Genomic DNA, 18,247 nt, shown 5'->3' with positions numbered 1-18,247 from the left:
CTGACGTGTAGTACGCAACGGAGCCGAACGTGGGCCTTTTTTTCATCCATTTCAGTAACCCGACCCGACTTTGGTTATCCCTCTCGCAGTGTAATCAACATTGCAGGGGACAGGTTGTGTTAATAAATTATAATTCTGAAAATGAGGAGAAGATTTTTACCAAAGAACTTTGATTTTTACGAGGATGTTTCAGTAACCGGCTTCCGTCTCCGCACTAGCATCTTTGCTCCGCTACGGGATCTTTGGTGTGGAGACGGAAGCCGGTTACAGAAACGGGGCCGAAAATTGCCTCTGAATCTGCCCACGACCGGACTATGTCTTTTTCGGCGAGTGGACTATCTTGCTTGCTATAGGATCTTTGGTCCAGTCCTAGGGCAATTTACAGAAGCCAATTACCTACCAACCTTTACGTCTTTGGAATGTGGGTGGAGATCTGAGAAACTGTAGGAAGCCAAAGTGGTCAGAGGGAGAACGTACAAACTCCGCACAGTCAGCACCCATGGTCAGGATCAAACTCTGAGGCACCAGCTCTCCTGTTCAATTCGCTGATTCCAATTAATCTGTGTGTGATTCCAATGGCAGAAGTTAATTTTGATATTGACCAACTCAAGTTTTGAATCAGCTAAGATCTGTAAAAAGGACACTGCCAAAAGAGATTCCGTCCAGAATGACACACCCATTCACTGGCGGCCCGGTTGTGCAGCGTAGAGTTGCTGCCTTACAGCTCTTGCAGCGCCCGAGACCCGGTATCGATCCCGGCTATGAATGCCATCTGTACAGAGTTTGTACGCTCTCCCCGTTACTGCGTGGGTTTTCTCCGAGATCTTCAGTTTCCTCCCACACTCCAAAGACGTACAGGGTTGTAGGTTGATTGGCTGGTCTGCATGTCAATTGTCTCAAGTGTGTTCGTGTAAGATTGTGTTAATGTGCGGGGATCGCAGGTCAGTGCGGACTCGGTGGGCCAAAGGGCCTGTGTCGGCGCTTCATTTCCAAATTAAACTAAGATTTAGCATCACAAGATTTTTTTAAAAGCTATCTTAGGAATATACCAACACCAAAATTCATGGAAAGTACAGCATAGGAAGAGGCCCTTCAGCCCACGATGTCTCTGCTGAATGTGATGCCAAATTAAAGTAACCCCTTCTACCTGCAAGGGATTCCCTATCTCTCCATTCCCTGTATATTCATGTACCTGTTTAAAAGGCCTTAAACACCACTATCAAATCTTCCTCCACCACCTCCCCTAGAAACACACACCCGGCTCTATGGCGCTGAAAGCTCTGCAATGCCTCTGTCCCTTAGGAAACCTGAACGGAAACCTCTGGAGACTTTGCGCCCCACCCTAAATTTCCGTGCGGTTCCCGGAGGTTTTTGTCAGTCTCCCCAACGGTCGAAAGTGGTTTCCGCTTCTTCTATGTTCCGGAGATTATTTCAAAAAATTCAAAACCAGCCGCGACTAAAAATAGGTTGCCGTTTTAAAAATCGGTAATTTTTTAGTCAAAGCCGGTTGCGATGCTAGTTGAAGGTGGTTGCCGGGGGTTGCCGGTTTTTAAAATACCGGCAACCCATTTTTAGTCGCGGCCGGTTTTGAATTTTTTGAAATAATCTCCGGAAAACATAGAAGAAGAGGAAACCACTTTCGACCATTAGGGAGACTGACAAAAACCTCCGGGAACCGCACGGAAACCTGGGGTGGGGCGCAAAGTCTCCAGAGGTTTCCGTTCAGGTTTCCTAAATGGGACAGGGGCATAAGGCAGCAACTCTACCGCTGCGCCACCGTGAGTTAGGGGATCTTGTGCAGCCAATACCTGTCCATATGGGTGTAAACTTGGGTGTCTAAACTTGGCAAAACTCAATGCTTTCTTCTTCCATATTCCCATATTCCCAATTATTCGAAATGTTACTGAAAAATGCGTAAACCAAACATTACCATAATAACTATCCGCCGGACAGCGGCAGAAGACATATCTTCTCCTTTTGGTTCCTCCACAAGAGTCATGCCAAGATATTTGAGATTAAATATCATTCCTTCCTGCAGCGTTTCTCTCGTGTCTGTCCAGTTTTCTGGCAATTCTTGGAGGGGGGGGGGGGAAGCAAGAGAAAGAAAGTGAATTAAGAAATGCAAGTTCAAAGTGGCTGTCAGCAAGCATCAGATTTATTTGTTCAAATCAGTAGCCACAACATTGGGGTAAATGTAGAAAAACAAGGAACTGCAGGTGCTGGTTTACACCAAACTGAGACACAAAGCGCTGGAGTAACTCAGCGGGCCAGACAGCATTTCTGGAGCAAAATGATGGGCAACGGGACCCTCTTTCAGACCTTGCTGGAGGACAACCCCAATTTTAAAAAATACCCTAACACTGTGAGATGACAAGAAAGGATTACAGCATTCTATACACAAATTAGTCAGTGGAAGAATATTTTGTACTCATTTGAAAAACCATTGTACTGGAAACTGGTCCCATCACCAGTGCATTACCATTGGACCATTTTATTAATTAACTCATTTGTTAACCATTGTAAAAACTCTTAAAAACAAAAAAGCTGCAATGTCTGGGAGCAAAGATATTAATACCCCATGCATCGACAGTTTACAGTTAGTTTATTAAACTTATTTTTGGTTGAATTGTTTATTCCCCTCGCCCGTGAGCTATCTGTCAGGGCAATATTTTAAAATGCTGCTCGGTTATATTGGCTTGGTAAAGTACGGAAACAAAACTCATAAAAATGAGCATAGTTTGTGTGCAACTCACCAACTGCAGTCAAAGTAGATACATTCACCCGTACACACCAAAGTCTGAAAACATGTATGTATTTTCTGTAACATGTATGTTCTGCAGTTTATTTTCCACAGCACAATTCTTAATCAGTAGATGATGGGGATGTTTTAGTTTGCTAAATATTTTCTCCAATATATTCCTAAATGTCACATTGTCTTCATATAAATAACATTGTCAGGAAGAGATGTTCTAAAAAAAAATGAACAATTGGTCGCAGCTGATGATAACATTCTAGTTCATTTTGTGTATTACTTTCACCTTTTCCTCTCTTCGACTGATTAAGATGACAGCAACACTACCACACACAGTCACGTCTATTATCAGACTGAGAAATTTAAACAAGAACTTCAAATTCCTGGATGTGCACATTTCCGAAGATCTTTCCTGGTCCTAGCATACTGATGCAATTATAAAGAAAGCACATCAGCGCCTCTACTTCCTGAAAAGATTACAGAGAGCATGTCAAAGAGGACTCTCTCAAGCTTCTACAGGTACACAGTAGAGAGCATGCTGACTGGTTACATCGTGGCTTGGTTTGGCAACTTGAGCGTGCAGGAGCGGAAAAGGATGCAGAAAGTTGTGACCACTGCCCAGTCCACCATTGGCTCTGACCTCCCCACCATCGAAGGGATCTATCGCAGTCGCTGCCACAGAAAGGCAGCCAACATCATCAAGGACCCACACCATCCTGGCCACGCACTCATCTCTCCGCTACCATCGGGCAGAAGGTACAGGAGCCTGAAATCTGTTACATCCAGGTTCAGGAACATTTTTTTCCCCACAGCCATCAGGCTATTAAACTCGCCATCAAACAGACTCTGAACTGTAACAGTCTATCACACTTTATCTGCTTATTTATGTGTATATTGAACTGAACTGTTCTGTATTTTTGCCTACAATATTCTGTTGTGCTGCAGTTACTGTTGCTTACTAATATTCTGTGGTGCTGCAGCAAGCAAGAATTTCATTGTCCTATCTGGGACACATGACAATAAACTCTCTTGACTTGACTTGAAGCTGGTTTGGAATCCAAATGTAAACGCCACCTGCACTGGGGAACGTTTCTGTTGATGAAAATTAAAATGCACCAGCAGTTGAAAATCTGAAGTACAAATAGAAAATGCTGGAGACACTTCATAGGTCAGACAAGGTCTGTGGAAAGAGAAAGAAACATTTCACATCCAGAAACATTTCACTGTCCCACTGGGCCTCTCCCACGTAGGTGACTCTTTAGGCGACTGCCAGGGACTAGTTTTAATGGAATTCACTTACGACACCTGGCGACAACCTACAACAGCACCTACGTCAACCCACGGCAGCAAAAATTATCACCACTGTCACTGAAAAGTTTTCAACATGTTGAAAATTTTGCAGCAGTCGCCCAAAAAATCACCTAAGTGGGACAGGCCCATAAGGCAGATATTCTCCATTGAGTGTCGTTTCTATCTATCTTCATTCGCTGTTGAGTTGTGTTCTCCGGTCGGACTACACACGACTCGTTGCACTTCAAGAGACAAGTACAAGTTAATGGATGGCGGTAGAAATGGCAAGATTGCTGCAGATTTGCTCTCCGCTTAGGGAAGCTCTGAACCCACGTTGCCATGCACGTTATGATTAAACGCTATGTTTGATAAATCAAACCCCATTCCACCCCATCACCATTTACTACTCTAATATGAGACGTACAACATCACATTGCAGGTCGATCCAGAGTCTCTATTGCATTCAGTTGTACAACCTGTAGCAACCACTGAATATATGAATTTCCAGTATTCTTTTACACTATGCTGCTAAGGAAGGGAGAAGATTTTTTTCCTACCCATTGCTGAGATAGCATGCAAACCAGTGCACTTCTGGTAGTTTCCATTACATATTTTTAGTGTAAAGATGCAGCATCAAAACAGGCCCATCAGCCCATGCAGACCACCAATCACCTGTTCACATTAGTACTATCCCACTTTTTCCATCCACTCCCTACACACCAGCGGAAATTTACAGAGGCCAATTAACTTACGATCCCACGCCCGTTTTTAGGCTGTGGGAGGAATGCAGAGCACCCGGAGGAAACGTGCACTGTGGTGGGGTAAACCTGCAAACTCCTCACAGGCAGTACTGGAGGTCAGGGTCGAATCCAGGTCTCTGGAGCTGCGAGGCAGCAACTCTACTAGCTGCCACTTAAAAGGCTTGAACCAGAAGGCGAAACACTGAAGATGTTATAAATGTGAACTACAACACGAGATTTAATAGGCGTATGTGAATTCAACTATGCAGAATTGTAGCACTCATTCACGCATCAACTTCAAACACAAACCTTGAATTCTGAAACAAACTACGCACACACACAGATAAGAGTATGTTCCTAGTTATAAAATCAGCCCTTGCTGGGAATATCCTTCTCATGCCTCTCCCATACGCAACATCTGTTAAAAAAATATCGGATGAAATATTCAAGGTTTTTTTTCGAGAAAACATAACTGAGTCGCCAGAGAATATTTGTATAAACATCCCCAATGTTAGCAAGAAATTTTGCGGAATTTATTAACCTAAACGATGTAGCAGGGACGAGAATTAAAACTGGGGAAATGACAATACAGATGACTGAGGCTATCGAGGTATATAATCATGAGGGGAGTAGTTAGGATGAATGTACAGTCTTTTTCCCCTCAGCATAGAGTTATAGGTCATGGGGAGAAGGCAGGAAAATGGGGTTGAAGGCAGGAATTCTGCCCTTATGTCCCATGGGCATCTTAGTCAGCATGTGTGACTCAGCCATCGTGCCTGTGCTGTGTTCTATGACTCCGACAATGATATTTTCTCATTTAAAAGGATATGTTACTTTTATTTGCAGTTCACCTAATTTCAAGGGCCAAGAATAACACTGGGATCCATTGGATCAAACAGCTTGATCACATTTATCATAAAGACCGATATCACATAGAAACATAGAAAATAGGTGCAGGAGTAGGCCATTCGGCCCTTCGAGCCTGCACTGCCATTCAATATGATCATGGCTGATCATCCAACTCAGTATCCTGTACCTGCCTTCTCTCCATACCCCCTGATCCCTTTAGCCACAAGGGCCACATCTAACTCCCTCTTAAATATAGCCAACGAACTGGCCTCAACTACATTATGTGGCAGAGAATTCCAGAGATTCACCACTCTCTGTGCAAAAAATGTTTTTCTCATCACAGTCCTAAAAGATTTCCCCCTTATCCTTAAACTGTGACCCTAATGAACTGCTTGGTGTAGGAAGGAACTGCAAATGTTGGTTGAAACGAAGATATACACAAAAAGCTGGAGTAGCTCAGCGGGTCAGACAACATCTCTGGAGAAAAGGAAAAGGTGACATTTTGGGTCAAGACCCTTCTTCAGACTGAGACTTGGCAGAAAAGGTAACGAGAGACATTGACAGTGATATAGAGAGTAATAGAACAAATGAAGGATATGCAAAAAAAGTAGCAATGATAAAGAAAACAGGCTATTGTTAGCTGTGGACTAGTTGAAAATGAGTTGCAGACAATGAGACACAACAAGATACCTATGAATCTCGTACAAGGACTTGGCTGGGAAGTTAGAGAAATCAATATGTATACGGCTGTAGTGTGGTCAGTGGTAAACAGTTAATGCCATCTTGGCAATAGATCCGAATCTAAACTAAAATCCAAACTTAACTTTTATATTTCAATGCCATTCGATATTTTAAAAAAGCAGACATTAATAAAAAGACTTACAATGGATTATTTATGATTCTTCCCCGAGGAGGGAAGATAATATTTTCCCAGTGTTCAGTTCTAGAGATATTGAAAGTTGTGGTTTAACTGGTTAGTTCACCCCAAACCCAAATGTAAGTTTAAATTCAATTTTTCACCAAAAGTCACCCGACTCAATTTTGATTCCACATTGCCACTAAAGGGAACAGGAACATTCATTAATAACTTTGTGAATTGTAGCAGAACAAAAATAATCAATTTCTCTTCCTCTTCCATCAACCACACTTCCTATGAATTGTCTTTAAGAAAAGTTTGGCCACAAAGCGCAATACAAATGTGATAATCCAGTGCATGATCATTTGGACATTGCTGCTTTGGCAGCTGGCCCATCAGGAAGCACTTACCACTTTCCCACCTAAGATAGACACAAAATGCTGCATGCAGCATCTCTGGAGAGAAGGAATGGGTGACATTTCAGGTTGAGACCCTTCTTCAGTCTTCGACCCGAAACGTCACCCACTCCTCTCCAGAGATGCTGTCTGTCACGCTGAGTTACTCCAGCATTTTGTGCCCATCTTCGGTTTATACCAGCACCTGCCGCTCCTTCCTACCACTTTCCCACCTGACCTGCAGGTGCCATGGTTCCTAGGTTCCCTTCCAACTGACTACAATCCTATGTTCTGTGCTACCTTTAACCTTACCAGGTTCACTGTGACATTTTTAATGTAGTTTATTATTGTCACGTGTACCGAGGTTCATTGAAAAGCTTTTGTTTGCGTACTACCCGATCAAAGAATGGACTGTACGTGAATGCCGCCCACAGCGCACAGGTAAAGGGTGCCAAGGTATAACATTGAGGTTCAATCGAGTCCGATTAAAGATAGTTCAACGATCTCCATTGAGTTAGGAGGCAGGTCAGTACTTAACCATTCAGTTGCCCGATAACATCTGGGATGAAACGGTTCCTGAATCTGGAGGTCTGCATTTTCAGACTCCTGTATCTCCCGATACAGAAGGGGAGCGGCAAGGGTGAGACTGGCTATTTTGTGGAGGCAGCGTAAATGAAAAAGGTTCATGTTTTAATACGAATAACTTTCAATGATCCAGAAAATCTACCATTCCAGCACCAAAGTCCAAGGTGCATTAGATTACAGGAGGTTTGCTATAGTTTGATCTTTAGAAATTGAGGTGTCCAGTAATTAAGCTTCAAGTTCAGAACCCTTTCAATTCAATCCGCCAGTCTGTTGTTTCACCACCTGAACCACTACAGCTCTAATGCCACATTGTTAGAAGACAAAAAGAGGAATTAAGGAAAATAGTAGTTGAGAAACTTTAATTCACTGTGTAAATCCTGCACCATGGGAACCAAGGTGCAGCCAACAACACAGGATGATGAGCTGGGCCTGCCAGCATGTGACAAGTCAGGGCAAGATATCATTGGCAACATAAACTGGTATTTGGTGTAATTATTGTCATGAGGTAAAATTTAAAAAAAACTTAGTGTGCCTTCTATCCAGTCAAACCATGCTTTACAAGAATACAATCAAATTATATACAAATATAGCATCTAGCACAAAGATAAATATACCAGAGTGTATTTTCCCCTATTTAGTTAAACAGAAAGTTGTTAAACAGGACTCAAAGTTCAGCATTTCTAAGAACTAAACATAAACCAAGTCGACAACAGAAAACTAATTTAAACATAATTTCTTCGATGCTAGAGGCTACCGTTACATCAAGGTTTTCCATTTCCTCAGATACTGCATCTACGATACTTCTCCCCAGAGCTGGTTTAATTATTTGGGTTTATTGGATACATTATCTTCACATGAAAATAGCCCTTTGAAAGGTAGTCACAATAAGGAACTAAAAAAAGATAACAATATGTTATTTTTCAGAAAGAACTGCAGATGCTGGAAAAATCGAAGGTAGACAAAAATGCTGGAGAAACTCAGGGGGTGAGGCAGCATCTATGGAGCGAAGGAATAGGTGACGTTTCGTGTCGAGACCCTTCTTCAGAATATAGTACAAGTTATCTGTTTGGTTCCATAGAGAGTACTTATAACGTGCTACAAATCGTTGCCGAAATCTATAAATTTATCCCAAGGAAATTAGATGACTGTTCAAAAAAGGCTGTTGGTAGTGAGCGGGAAGGTGGGATTAAAGCATGTGGCTGATTTGGAGAAAAACAGACAGATTTGTTGGGACAATGGCCACTGTCCATTTTTTTTTTAACATAATACAATTCTGAGAATAATAATCTCCAGAAATTGAAAGTGGTCCATGCCTGAAGAGTCCACCCTCATTATTACAGACCTCTATATAATAGATTTTGGTCATAGCAGGCAGAGCATCCCCAGGGTAATCAGACACCACTGTCCCTTTAAGAACCCAGGCTGCCAGCTACACTACGAGACTATTGAAATTGACAAGCGATTGCTTTGATCGACACTTGGGCAATGATACTTTATTAAACAATGTAACAAACAGCCTTTAGTATATTTTGCTTGCAACAACAAAAATACTTATTTAGCTGTAAAGAAGAACTTTGTACTATATTTGAAATAACTTGTTTCATGGAGTGGCCGCTAGGTGGCTGGAGTGAATCCTGTACTCAGTTATAGTGGACAATGGGCAATAATGGACAACATTCAATATTACTCGATTCATGGATGGAATACGCCCAACGTACATCAATTTTAACAGCATAAAATATCTCTTAAACCACTTTACGCAAGTTCATTGTTCCATATTGGTACATACGAGTTAAATAGCCTCGACTCTCTTATCTTGACTTATCAATAGATCACAATCTATTGGCCAGTACATTTGATCCACAGTTACATAGCACATAACCAGGGCAGCACAGAAGCAGGCCCAACAGCCCACAACCTCTGTGCTGAACATGATGCCAAGATAAACTTATCCCTGCTTGTGTGGAATGAAACTGCAGATGCTGGTTTATACTAAAGATAGACAGAAAGTGTTGGAGTAACTTCGCGGGTCAGGCAGCATCTTTGGAGAAAATGGATGGGTGACCCTTTTTCAGACCCAATGCATCTCTGCTTATGTGCGCTCCATTCACTGAATTTTCATGTGCCCATCTACAAGCCTTTTAAAAGCCACTATCATATCTGTCGCCATCTCCTCCCCTGGTAGCATATTCCAGGCGCTACCACTCTCTGTATAAAAAAACTTCCCCTGCATATCTTTCTTTAAACTTTGCTCCTCTCAACTTAAAGCTATGCCTTTAAACTAAAGCTATGCCCTTTAGTTTTTGATATTTCCACCTTGGGATAAAAGGGTCTGACTGTCCACTCTATCTATGCCCCTCATAATTCTGTATACTATATCAGGTCTCCCCTCCGCCTCTACTGCTCCAGTGAAAACAATCCAAGTTTGTTCAATGTCTCCTTGTAGCTAATGCCCACTAATCCAGGTGGTCTACAGTTAAACCCCCTCTGCATTCTCTTCAAAGCCTCCACAACCGTCCCATAATGGAGTGACCAGAACTATACACCATGCTCCAAATGCGGCCTAATCAAGGGTTTATAATGCTACTAAATGACTTCTTGACTCTGATACTCAATGCCCTGACTGATGAAGGTAAAAATACCACATGCCTTCCTCACCACTCTATCAACTTTTGTTGCCACTTTCAGGGAGCTGTGGACTTGGACCCGGACCCCAAGATTCCTCTGTACATCAATGCTACTAAGGGTCTTGCCATTAACAGTATACTTTTCCCTTACATCTCCCACTTGCTTGAATAAAACTCCATCTGCCATTTCTCTGCCCACTTCTGTAGCTGATCGACATGCCACTGTATACTTCGACAGCCTTTAGGATTAAAAGTTTTAATATTTCAGGCTATATTGTTACATCAAGAGTTTTCTCCATGGTGTCAATTTAACCAAGAAGTAGAGATTTTAGGAGCACTGAAAACTTAGCCAAGAATAGACTGTTATGTTGAACTCTGCAACAACTGTAATTATTTTAATTCTGGGAAATTTCCATGCAGACTGAACGTCTGTAACAGATAATTTACTGCAGACAAGATTTGAGAATGTCCTCTAAATCCAAATATAATTATTAACTTAAAAGCACAAGCTAACTATCATAACAGTTAATTTTAAACCTATGATTAAAAAAATGCCTTTATTCACCGTACAATCTGAACTAATTATCACTTAAAACCCATAAAAAGAGCCTGTCTGGCTCTTGGCACAGCTGGCAGAGCTGCTGCTGCCTCACAGCACCTCGGTGCTGTCTGTGTGGAGTTTGCATGTACTTGCTGAGACCACATGGGTTTCCTCCAGGAGCTCCAGTTTCCTCCCACATCCCAAAGATATGCTGGTTTGTAGATTAATTGGCCTCTGTAAAATGTCCCTAGTGAGCAGGGAGTGGATGCAAACGTGAGATAACATAAGACTAGTGTTAATGGGATATCAACGGCCGTTGTCTCAGTGGGCTGAATGGCCAGTTGCCATGGCGTATCTTTCAATCAATCAAAATTAAAAATCCTTCAATTCAAATTTATATACCCGAATCCAAAGAACACATTCATTCAAAGTAGTGCGACTTGTCAATTTGAAGAACATATTAATACATATATTCACCGAAAACCAGTTTGCAATAGAAACACAAAACGTGAACTGATGCAGATAAAAGTCTATGCTCCCGATTGCAACAACATTAACAGACGAAGGAGCCTGCCCCAGCATGAAAATAATCAATTGCATCATTTTGGAGACAAGCTTACGGTATGGCTTAAAATGTAATCACAATAGAGGCAGAGAGCCAAAATTAACAGCTGTCAAAGGTGGAGCCAGAAAAGTACTTTTTTTAAATGAAAAAGAAAATCAGGAAATTTAACTATTGTCAGAATTCTTTAATAGATCAAAAATTGACAAGAAGGAAACATTAACTACATATTGAAAGTATAGCTATTATTTGAAATTTCATATTGATTGCAGATAACTGAACCATTGGGTGAAGTTTTTCAAAAGTCAACAACGAGTCCTAACAGCAGGCCAACAAACAGAAAAATGCTGATTCTGAAGCTCTTTTTCAGACAGGGAGTCAAAATGTCAGAATGTATTGGCCAGTCAGTTCAAATCTGCTGTGGAAAGATGCAAGTTTTGATAAATAAGGAAGAAACAGCTATCTTGGTTTAGAGATACAGCGTGGAAACAGGCCCTTCGGCCCACCAAGTCCATGCTGACCAGCGATCACCCTGTACACTAGCACTAACCTGCGCACTAGGGCCAATTTACAATTTTACCACAGCCAATGAACCTACAAACCTGAACGTCTTTGGAATGAGGGAGGAAACCGGAGCATTTTTACTGGAGAACAAACAAACTCCATACAGACAGCACCCGTAGTCAGGATCGAACCCGGGTCTCCGGTGCTGTAAGGCAGCAACTCTCTGCTGCACCACCCTGCCATCCAAGTCATTTAGAGAAGTTTAAAGCAATCAAATCAACATAGTTTTATGAAAGGGCAATCATATTTACTAAGGGGCTGTAACCATTGTCAAAGATTCTGAATCACAAGAAAAAACTTCAAATCCTGAAATCTGAATTAAAACAGTAAAGACCATTCTGACAGCATCTGTGGAGGTTTGTGCACAAACTAGAAACCTGAGAACACACGTGGATTTTAAGCTGTAAGGAGGCCGGGGAGTGGAGAGAACAGAGGAAATGTCTGTGATTGGGCCGCAAACAGTCCCTACTTCTGGTGCCACCTAAGAGAGGGATGTGACTGGAGGAGAGTGAATGGAGGAGGATGAGTGGGCGGAGTTAGATAAGGTAAACAGTCCATCAATGCTGAAACCAAGAGATGCCGTCATCTGAAAGACAAGTGGATGCTGCAAATACTCAGCAGATCAAAGAGCATATGTGGGGGTAGATAAACGTTACAGGCACACAGGCTGACATCTGAACTGATCACAGACCGGAAAGACTACTTATCTCTTTGAACAGGACTATGTGGAAGAGCAGATTTAAACAATCGAGTGGCGGGTCTGACTGGTGCAAGGGTGCAGCGGTAGAGTTGCTGCCTTACTGCAGAGACCTGGGTTTGATCCCGACTATGGGTGCTGTCTGTGTGAAATTCGCACATTCTCCCTATGACCGCGAGGGTTTTCTCCGGGTGCTCTGGTTTCCTTCTGCGCTCCAAAAACGTACAGGTCTGCAGATTAATTGGCGTTGGTAACATTGTAAATTGTCCCCAACGCGTAGGATAGTGCTAGTGTCGGCGTGGACTTGGTGGGCCAAAGGGCCTATTTCTGCACGGTATCTCTGAAGTCCAAAGACTAGTAATAGGGTTAAAAGTCACAGAGCAGCACAAATGGATTTGGTCCATGTGGTTTCTCTTTGTTATACATTGCATCCCGAGTCAAGCATTACTCTAAAACAGTTCACTGTCACACAATGAGAAATTTCTAGTTGCTAAGTAAATGCACACATTTAATCATTTCTATCCGCAGAGGAACAACCTCCTCATAATCATAAAGCAATAGTTTCTACATAGATTTTAAGGTCTGATCCATTGAATATTTAAATGAGTATCGCAGAGTCTAAATAGTGTTGCCGTTTTTTCACGTTATTATCATATATCTGTGCACTGTAGGTGGTTTCATTGTAATCACATATTGTCTTCCTGCCGACTGGTCAGCTCGCAACAAAATATTTTCACTGTACCTCAGTACATGTCACAATAAGTCAGGTTTGGTGCAGCATTCGTCCCAATACTGGATCACACTGCAAGCTGCAGGAATGCAGCAGCAGCAGCAGCAGCAGCAGCAGCAGCAGTAGCAGCAACGATCAACACTTCTGACCCTACAGTAAAATAGGGAAGTGTACTTTCCTAGAGATTACTGCAGGAGGGCACATGTTAGAGCAATCAAGCTCGTCCGTGACAAAACCAATAATGGACAGAAACAAAGAATAGCAGTTGCTGGTTTACGAAAAAAAGACACAAAGTGCTGGAGTAACTCGGCTGTTCAGACAGCATCCCCAGAAAACTTGCATAGGTAAGGTCATTACATGGTATGCATCTGGGATTGTAGCAGTCTGGTCAAACTATTAGTCCAAAAGTCGAGACCATTGACTAGCTAATGGAGATTTAATGACACAACACTTGGGGAAACAAATGTTGTTAATCAAACAACTGAGAAATAAAGAAGTTGAAAGAATGAAATGCAGATACTGGTTCCCAAAAAACCCCACAAAGTGCTGGAGTAACACAGTGGGTCAGGCATCACCTCTGAAGAACATGGTTACTGCCTGACCTGCTGAGTTACTCCGGCATTTTGTGTTTATCTAAATGATGGGGGGGGGGGGGGGTCACCAGGAGTATGGGTGCACCCAGAGAGAGAGCACCCAAAGTCCGGATCAAATCCATTTCCTTGCTGCTAACCACCACACCAGTGTGCCACCCAGCTGTCTTCCTGGAGACCTACCGCCTGCACTTTGCAAAATGAAAACTATCCAGAAAGAGGAATAAAAAATAATGTATCTTCTTTTAAGATGCGAGAAAGATAGAGGCAAAAGATAACCAAACATTCCATTGGAAACGCAATTGATATCTGAATTCAAAATTGTCTTTGAGACACATGTTAAATCCCACAGCTACACCTTTATTTCTCAGACCAGAAGTTCTGAAATTTAAATTATGGCATTATGTTGAAAGATATTTCAGTTTATCTAGACAGTCAAGAGAGTCTAATAGCCATATTAGACAAACAAGAGGACATGGCTTCAGAATTAAGGGACAGAAGTTTAGGGGTAACATGAGGGGGAACTTCTTTACTCAGAGAGTGGTAGCGGTGTGGAATGAGCTTCCAGTGGAAGTGGTGGAGGCAGGTTCGTTGGTATCATTTAAAAATAAATTGGATAGGCATATGGATGAGAAGGGAATGGAGGGTTATGGTATGAGTGCAGGCAGGTGGGGCTAAGGGAAAAAAAGTTGTGTCGGCACGGACTTGTAGGGCCGAGATGGCCTGTTTCCGTGCTGTAATTGTTATATGGTTATATGGTTATATGAATGGAAAATGGAACAATAACATTCTCACCTGCAGCAGCATAACAGGCCTGTAAACTCAGTACTCATAGTAAACAAAAAAAATCCATAAATTAAAAAGAGCAATATTATTGCAAAAAGCCCAAAGCCCTTAGTGCAGACTAGAGAGTGGACAGTTCATGGTTGAGTTAATGTTTGTGGTTTGGATAGGGCTCCGTGTAACAGGTATTGTAAACCAGCATCTACAGTTCCTTGCTTAGAAACATAGAAAATAGGTGCAGGAGTAGGCCATTCGGCCCATCGAGCTTGCACCGCCATTCAATATGATCATGGCTGATAATTCAACTCAGTATCCTGTACCTGCCTTCTCTCCATACCCCCTGATCCCTTTAGCCACAAGGGACACATCTAACTCCCTCTTAAATATAGCCAATGAACTGGCCTCAACTACCTTCTGCGGCAGAGAATTCCAGAGATTCACCACTCTCTGTGTGAAAAAGGTTTTCCTCATCTCGGTCCTAAAAGATTTCCCCCTTATCCTTAAACTGTGACCCCTTGTTCTGGACTTCCCCAACATCGGGAACAATCTTCCTGCATCTAGCCTGTCCAACCCCTTAAGAATTTTGTAAGTTTCTATAAGATCCCCCCTCAATCTTCTAAATTCTAGCGAGTACAAACCGAGTCTCACCAAGACCCTGTACAACTGCAGTAGAACCTCCCTGCTCCTATACTCAAATCCTTTTGCTATGAATGCTAACATACCATTCGCCTTCTTCACTGCCTGCTGCACCTGCATGCCTACTTTTAATGACTGGTGTACCATGACACCCAGGTCTCGTTGCATCTCCCCCTTTCCTAATCGGCCACCATTCAGATAACAATCTACTTTCCTGTCTTTGCCACCAAAGTGGATAACCTCACATTTATCCACATTATACTGCATCTGCCATGCATATCTCGGTCCTAAAAAATTTCCCCCTTATCCTTAAACTGTGACCCCTTGTTCTGGACTTCCCCAACATCGGGAACAATCTTCCTGCATCTAGCCTGTCCAACCCCTTAAGAATTTTGTACATTTCTATAAGATCCCCCCTCAATCTTCTAAATTCTAGCGAGTACAAACTGAGTCTATCCAGTCTAATAGACTCTGCTTCTACAGGTATTGTACAGATATCGCTTAAAGTACCTTACAAACTAGAGTAATCTGTACAGATGATTTTTACGTCTATATCCAGATGAGGAACAACCACTTAATGCCACAGAAGAATCAAAATATTTTATCAATTTCCTAATTCATGAGTAAAGTCTTCAAATATGCAAGGTTTAATGATGCGCCGTCCTGACTTGGAAATGTTTCTTCCCTTCTTTATCGTCACAGGGACCTGGCCCAATATTCCTATGTATTCTTATCACAGATAGATAAACACACATTCTATTTACAGCAACAAAATATATAATATAAAATATCCAGCTAAATACTTGTTCCAGTGTTACAGCGTATTCCTCTCTAAATAAAAGTACAAATATTTGCATCTGCAAGTGGCACGGACGAGTTGGGACAAAGGGCATATTTCCGTGCTGTATCACTCCAATCTACAGTTACAATCCAGAACCAGCAAACTATAGGCAATAATTGATAATCCACAACAGATAATTTGAGATTTAGCATTCAAGTGAAAAATAAGTGTAGTCTATTTTAACTAATCGGTTCATTAAAAAGTTGGCCAGGTCTGACTTGTATTTGTTTCTATTCTCAAAGCATTACCACTTCAAACACTCTCTTAAGTAGTAGCCTCATAAGCCTAATCATTTACGTGTTTTACACACACAGGCTGGTGGGTGCCTCGAATTCGCTGCCAGGGAAAATCTTTTACTTACTTTGAGATATGGGGAGAGGGATTGCAGGGAGATTGCGGTGGGCAGGGATTCTGAGGGTGAATTGACGAAAGGTCACTGAGTGCTGTGGAGTTGGCCAGATCATAGGAAGGAAGGTCAGGGAGATGGCCAAAGGTCAGAGGTCGGAGGCCTCTGGTGAGCAAGATCCCGGGGGGAAAATCTGGCTCAGACCAGAAAAGCTGCCACATGTTGAGAAACCCGTCACAAAAATGGCACAAAATACCATAGACACAAAAAGCTGGAGTAACTCAACGGGCCAGACAGCATCTCTGGAGAAAAGGAATAGATGGCGTTTCGGGTCGAGACCCTTTTTATACCAATGGACGTGAAAGAATTTCTTGAAACCAGCAACATCTGCTTGCTTATTCAGGCACAAAGGTGTTACAGACACCTATTTTCAGTCTAATTACTCATCTCAGCGAGGTGGAGGCACCAATCCACAGAATTCAAAATGGGAGGGCAACTAACAACCTTTGCCCAGGCCCTTCCGCTGCACCGCCAACAATCCTTACAACACACTCCTCCCACACAAAGGGCAGCCGAGAAACACCAGTTTGTCCCTCCGATTGAAAGCAAAGCTGAAAATATCATATGTCATCAACTGCAAGAACGTGTACGTTCCCTGCCCCGAGTCCCCGCCCATTTGGCAGGTTTGTGTTTGCGCAACGAACGTTGATGGGAATTTAATTCTGCACCTCACTAATATGGTGCACTCGGAAATGCTTATTGACAGCTTCCAGGGTGTTTAAGGAGGCAGCGTATTTCATAACAACTCTTCATTCACGAATCCATTTTGAGATGAAATCTGATGCAGTTCAATTTCCAATAATTAAAATACACTCATCTTGTTTAACCATGATGATTGTTTATTCCTTATCCTCTTTTAATAAATTAACATAGCGCGGGTTTTCTCCGGGAAGCTCCAGCTTCCTCCCACACTACAAAGGCATACAAGTTTGTAGGCTGATTGGCTTGGTAGAAAAGCAAATTGTTCCTAGTGTGTTTGGAACTAGTGTTAAGGGCCAGTCCAACGAGCATGCGACTCCATGCGGCAAGCGCAACCTAAAGGACCAAACGCATGCGGCAAGCGCGACCAAACCAGAAGCGGGGGCCGAACGGAGGTCGAGTAAGTGACATGAAGTGCGAGTGAAGTCCGCGGGAATTTCGCGCGTGACGTACGGCGTCGAGGCGGCTGCGGGCCGGCAGAGTTTTTGAACACCGTCAGTTTTTCGGAACCCCACGCGATGTCGGGACCAGCTCCGCACAACTCCATACGGCTCCGGCGATCGAAGTGGGACTGGCCCCGCGAGGCCGTACGGCTCAAGCGACCACGTTAGGTCGCGCTTGCCGCATGCAAGTGGGACCAGCCCTTTAGGTCGCGCTTGCCGCATGGAGTCGCATGCTCGTGGGACATGCCCTTTAGTGTTTGAATTGCAGGCATGGGTTGCAAGGTTGAAAGAAATGTTTAAGGAGTAACACATAAACTTTCTGTTATCAATCAAGTGCATGCAAAGGATGGTCACATGACAGCCCACACTACAATATGGCTCCCAAGGCAATAGGATTCACCAGTCTGTCAGTCTCTCCTTTAGCAGGTGACACTGTCAGGTAGGAAGTCAGTGATGGTGTTCTGCTCCATCTGTATCAAGAGGCCAGAACATCTGTCCTGCAGTTGCTAACTTCTCCTTCCCAGAGGAACAAGCGTAACGAGGGCCAGTCACTTAGACGATGAGGCTCAGGCTCAAAGTATATTCAAGACAGACTCCGAGAGGCTTCTAGGTATCAAGGGAATCATGGATGGAAGGATGTGGAAGGAAGCTGTTGGAGCCA

The 18,247-nt window shown here is 42.8% G+C and overlaps 2 protein-coding genes across 4 annotated transcripts in view; one reads left to right on the top strand and one right to left on the bottom strand.

Annotated features, from left to right (window-relative positions):
- Nucleotides 1-18,247, top strand: part of rsrp1 (arginine/serine-rich protein 1) — a 238,176-nt gene that overhangs the window by 2,390 nt on the left and 217,539 nt on the right. The gene's annotated exons all lie outside the window — the stretch shown is intronic.
- ldlrap1b (low density lipoprotein receptor adaptor protein 1b) overlaps nucleotides 1-18,247 on the bottom strand; it is a 44,292-nt gene that overhangs the window by 16,419 nt on the left and 9,626 nt on the right. For all 3 annotated transcript variants that reach the window (XM_055656326.1, XM_055656328.1, XM_055656327.1), the window contains exon 2: nucleotides 1,931-2,073. In XM_055656326.1, coding sequence (XP_055512301.1) covers nucleotides 1,931-2,073 — 143 coding nt within the window. The remainder of the gene's footprint in view (nucleotides 1-1,930; nucleotides 2,074-18,247) is intronic.

The sequence above is a fragment of the Leucoraja erinacea genome, chromosome 26 (genome assembly GCF_028641065.1).
Source record: "Leucoraja erinacea ecotype New England chromosome 26, Leri_hhj_1, whole genome shotgun sequence".
Lineage (NCBI taxonomy): Eukaryota > Metazoa > Chordata > Chondrichthyes > Rajiformes > Rajidae > Leucoraja > Leucoraja erinaceus.
Note: the sequence above shows the minus strand (reverse complement) of the source record. Positions and strands in the feature narration are given on the sequence as shown.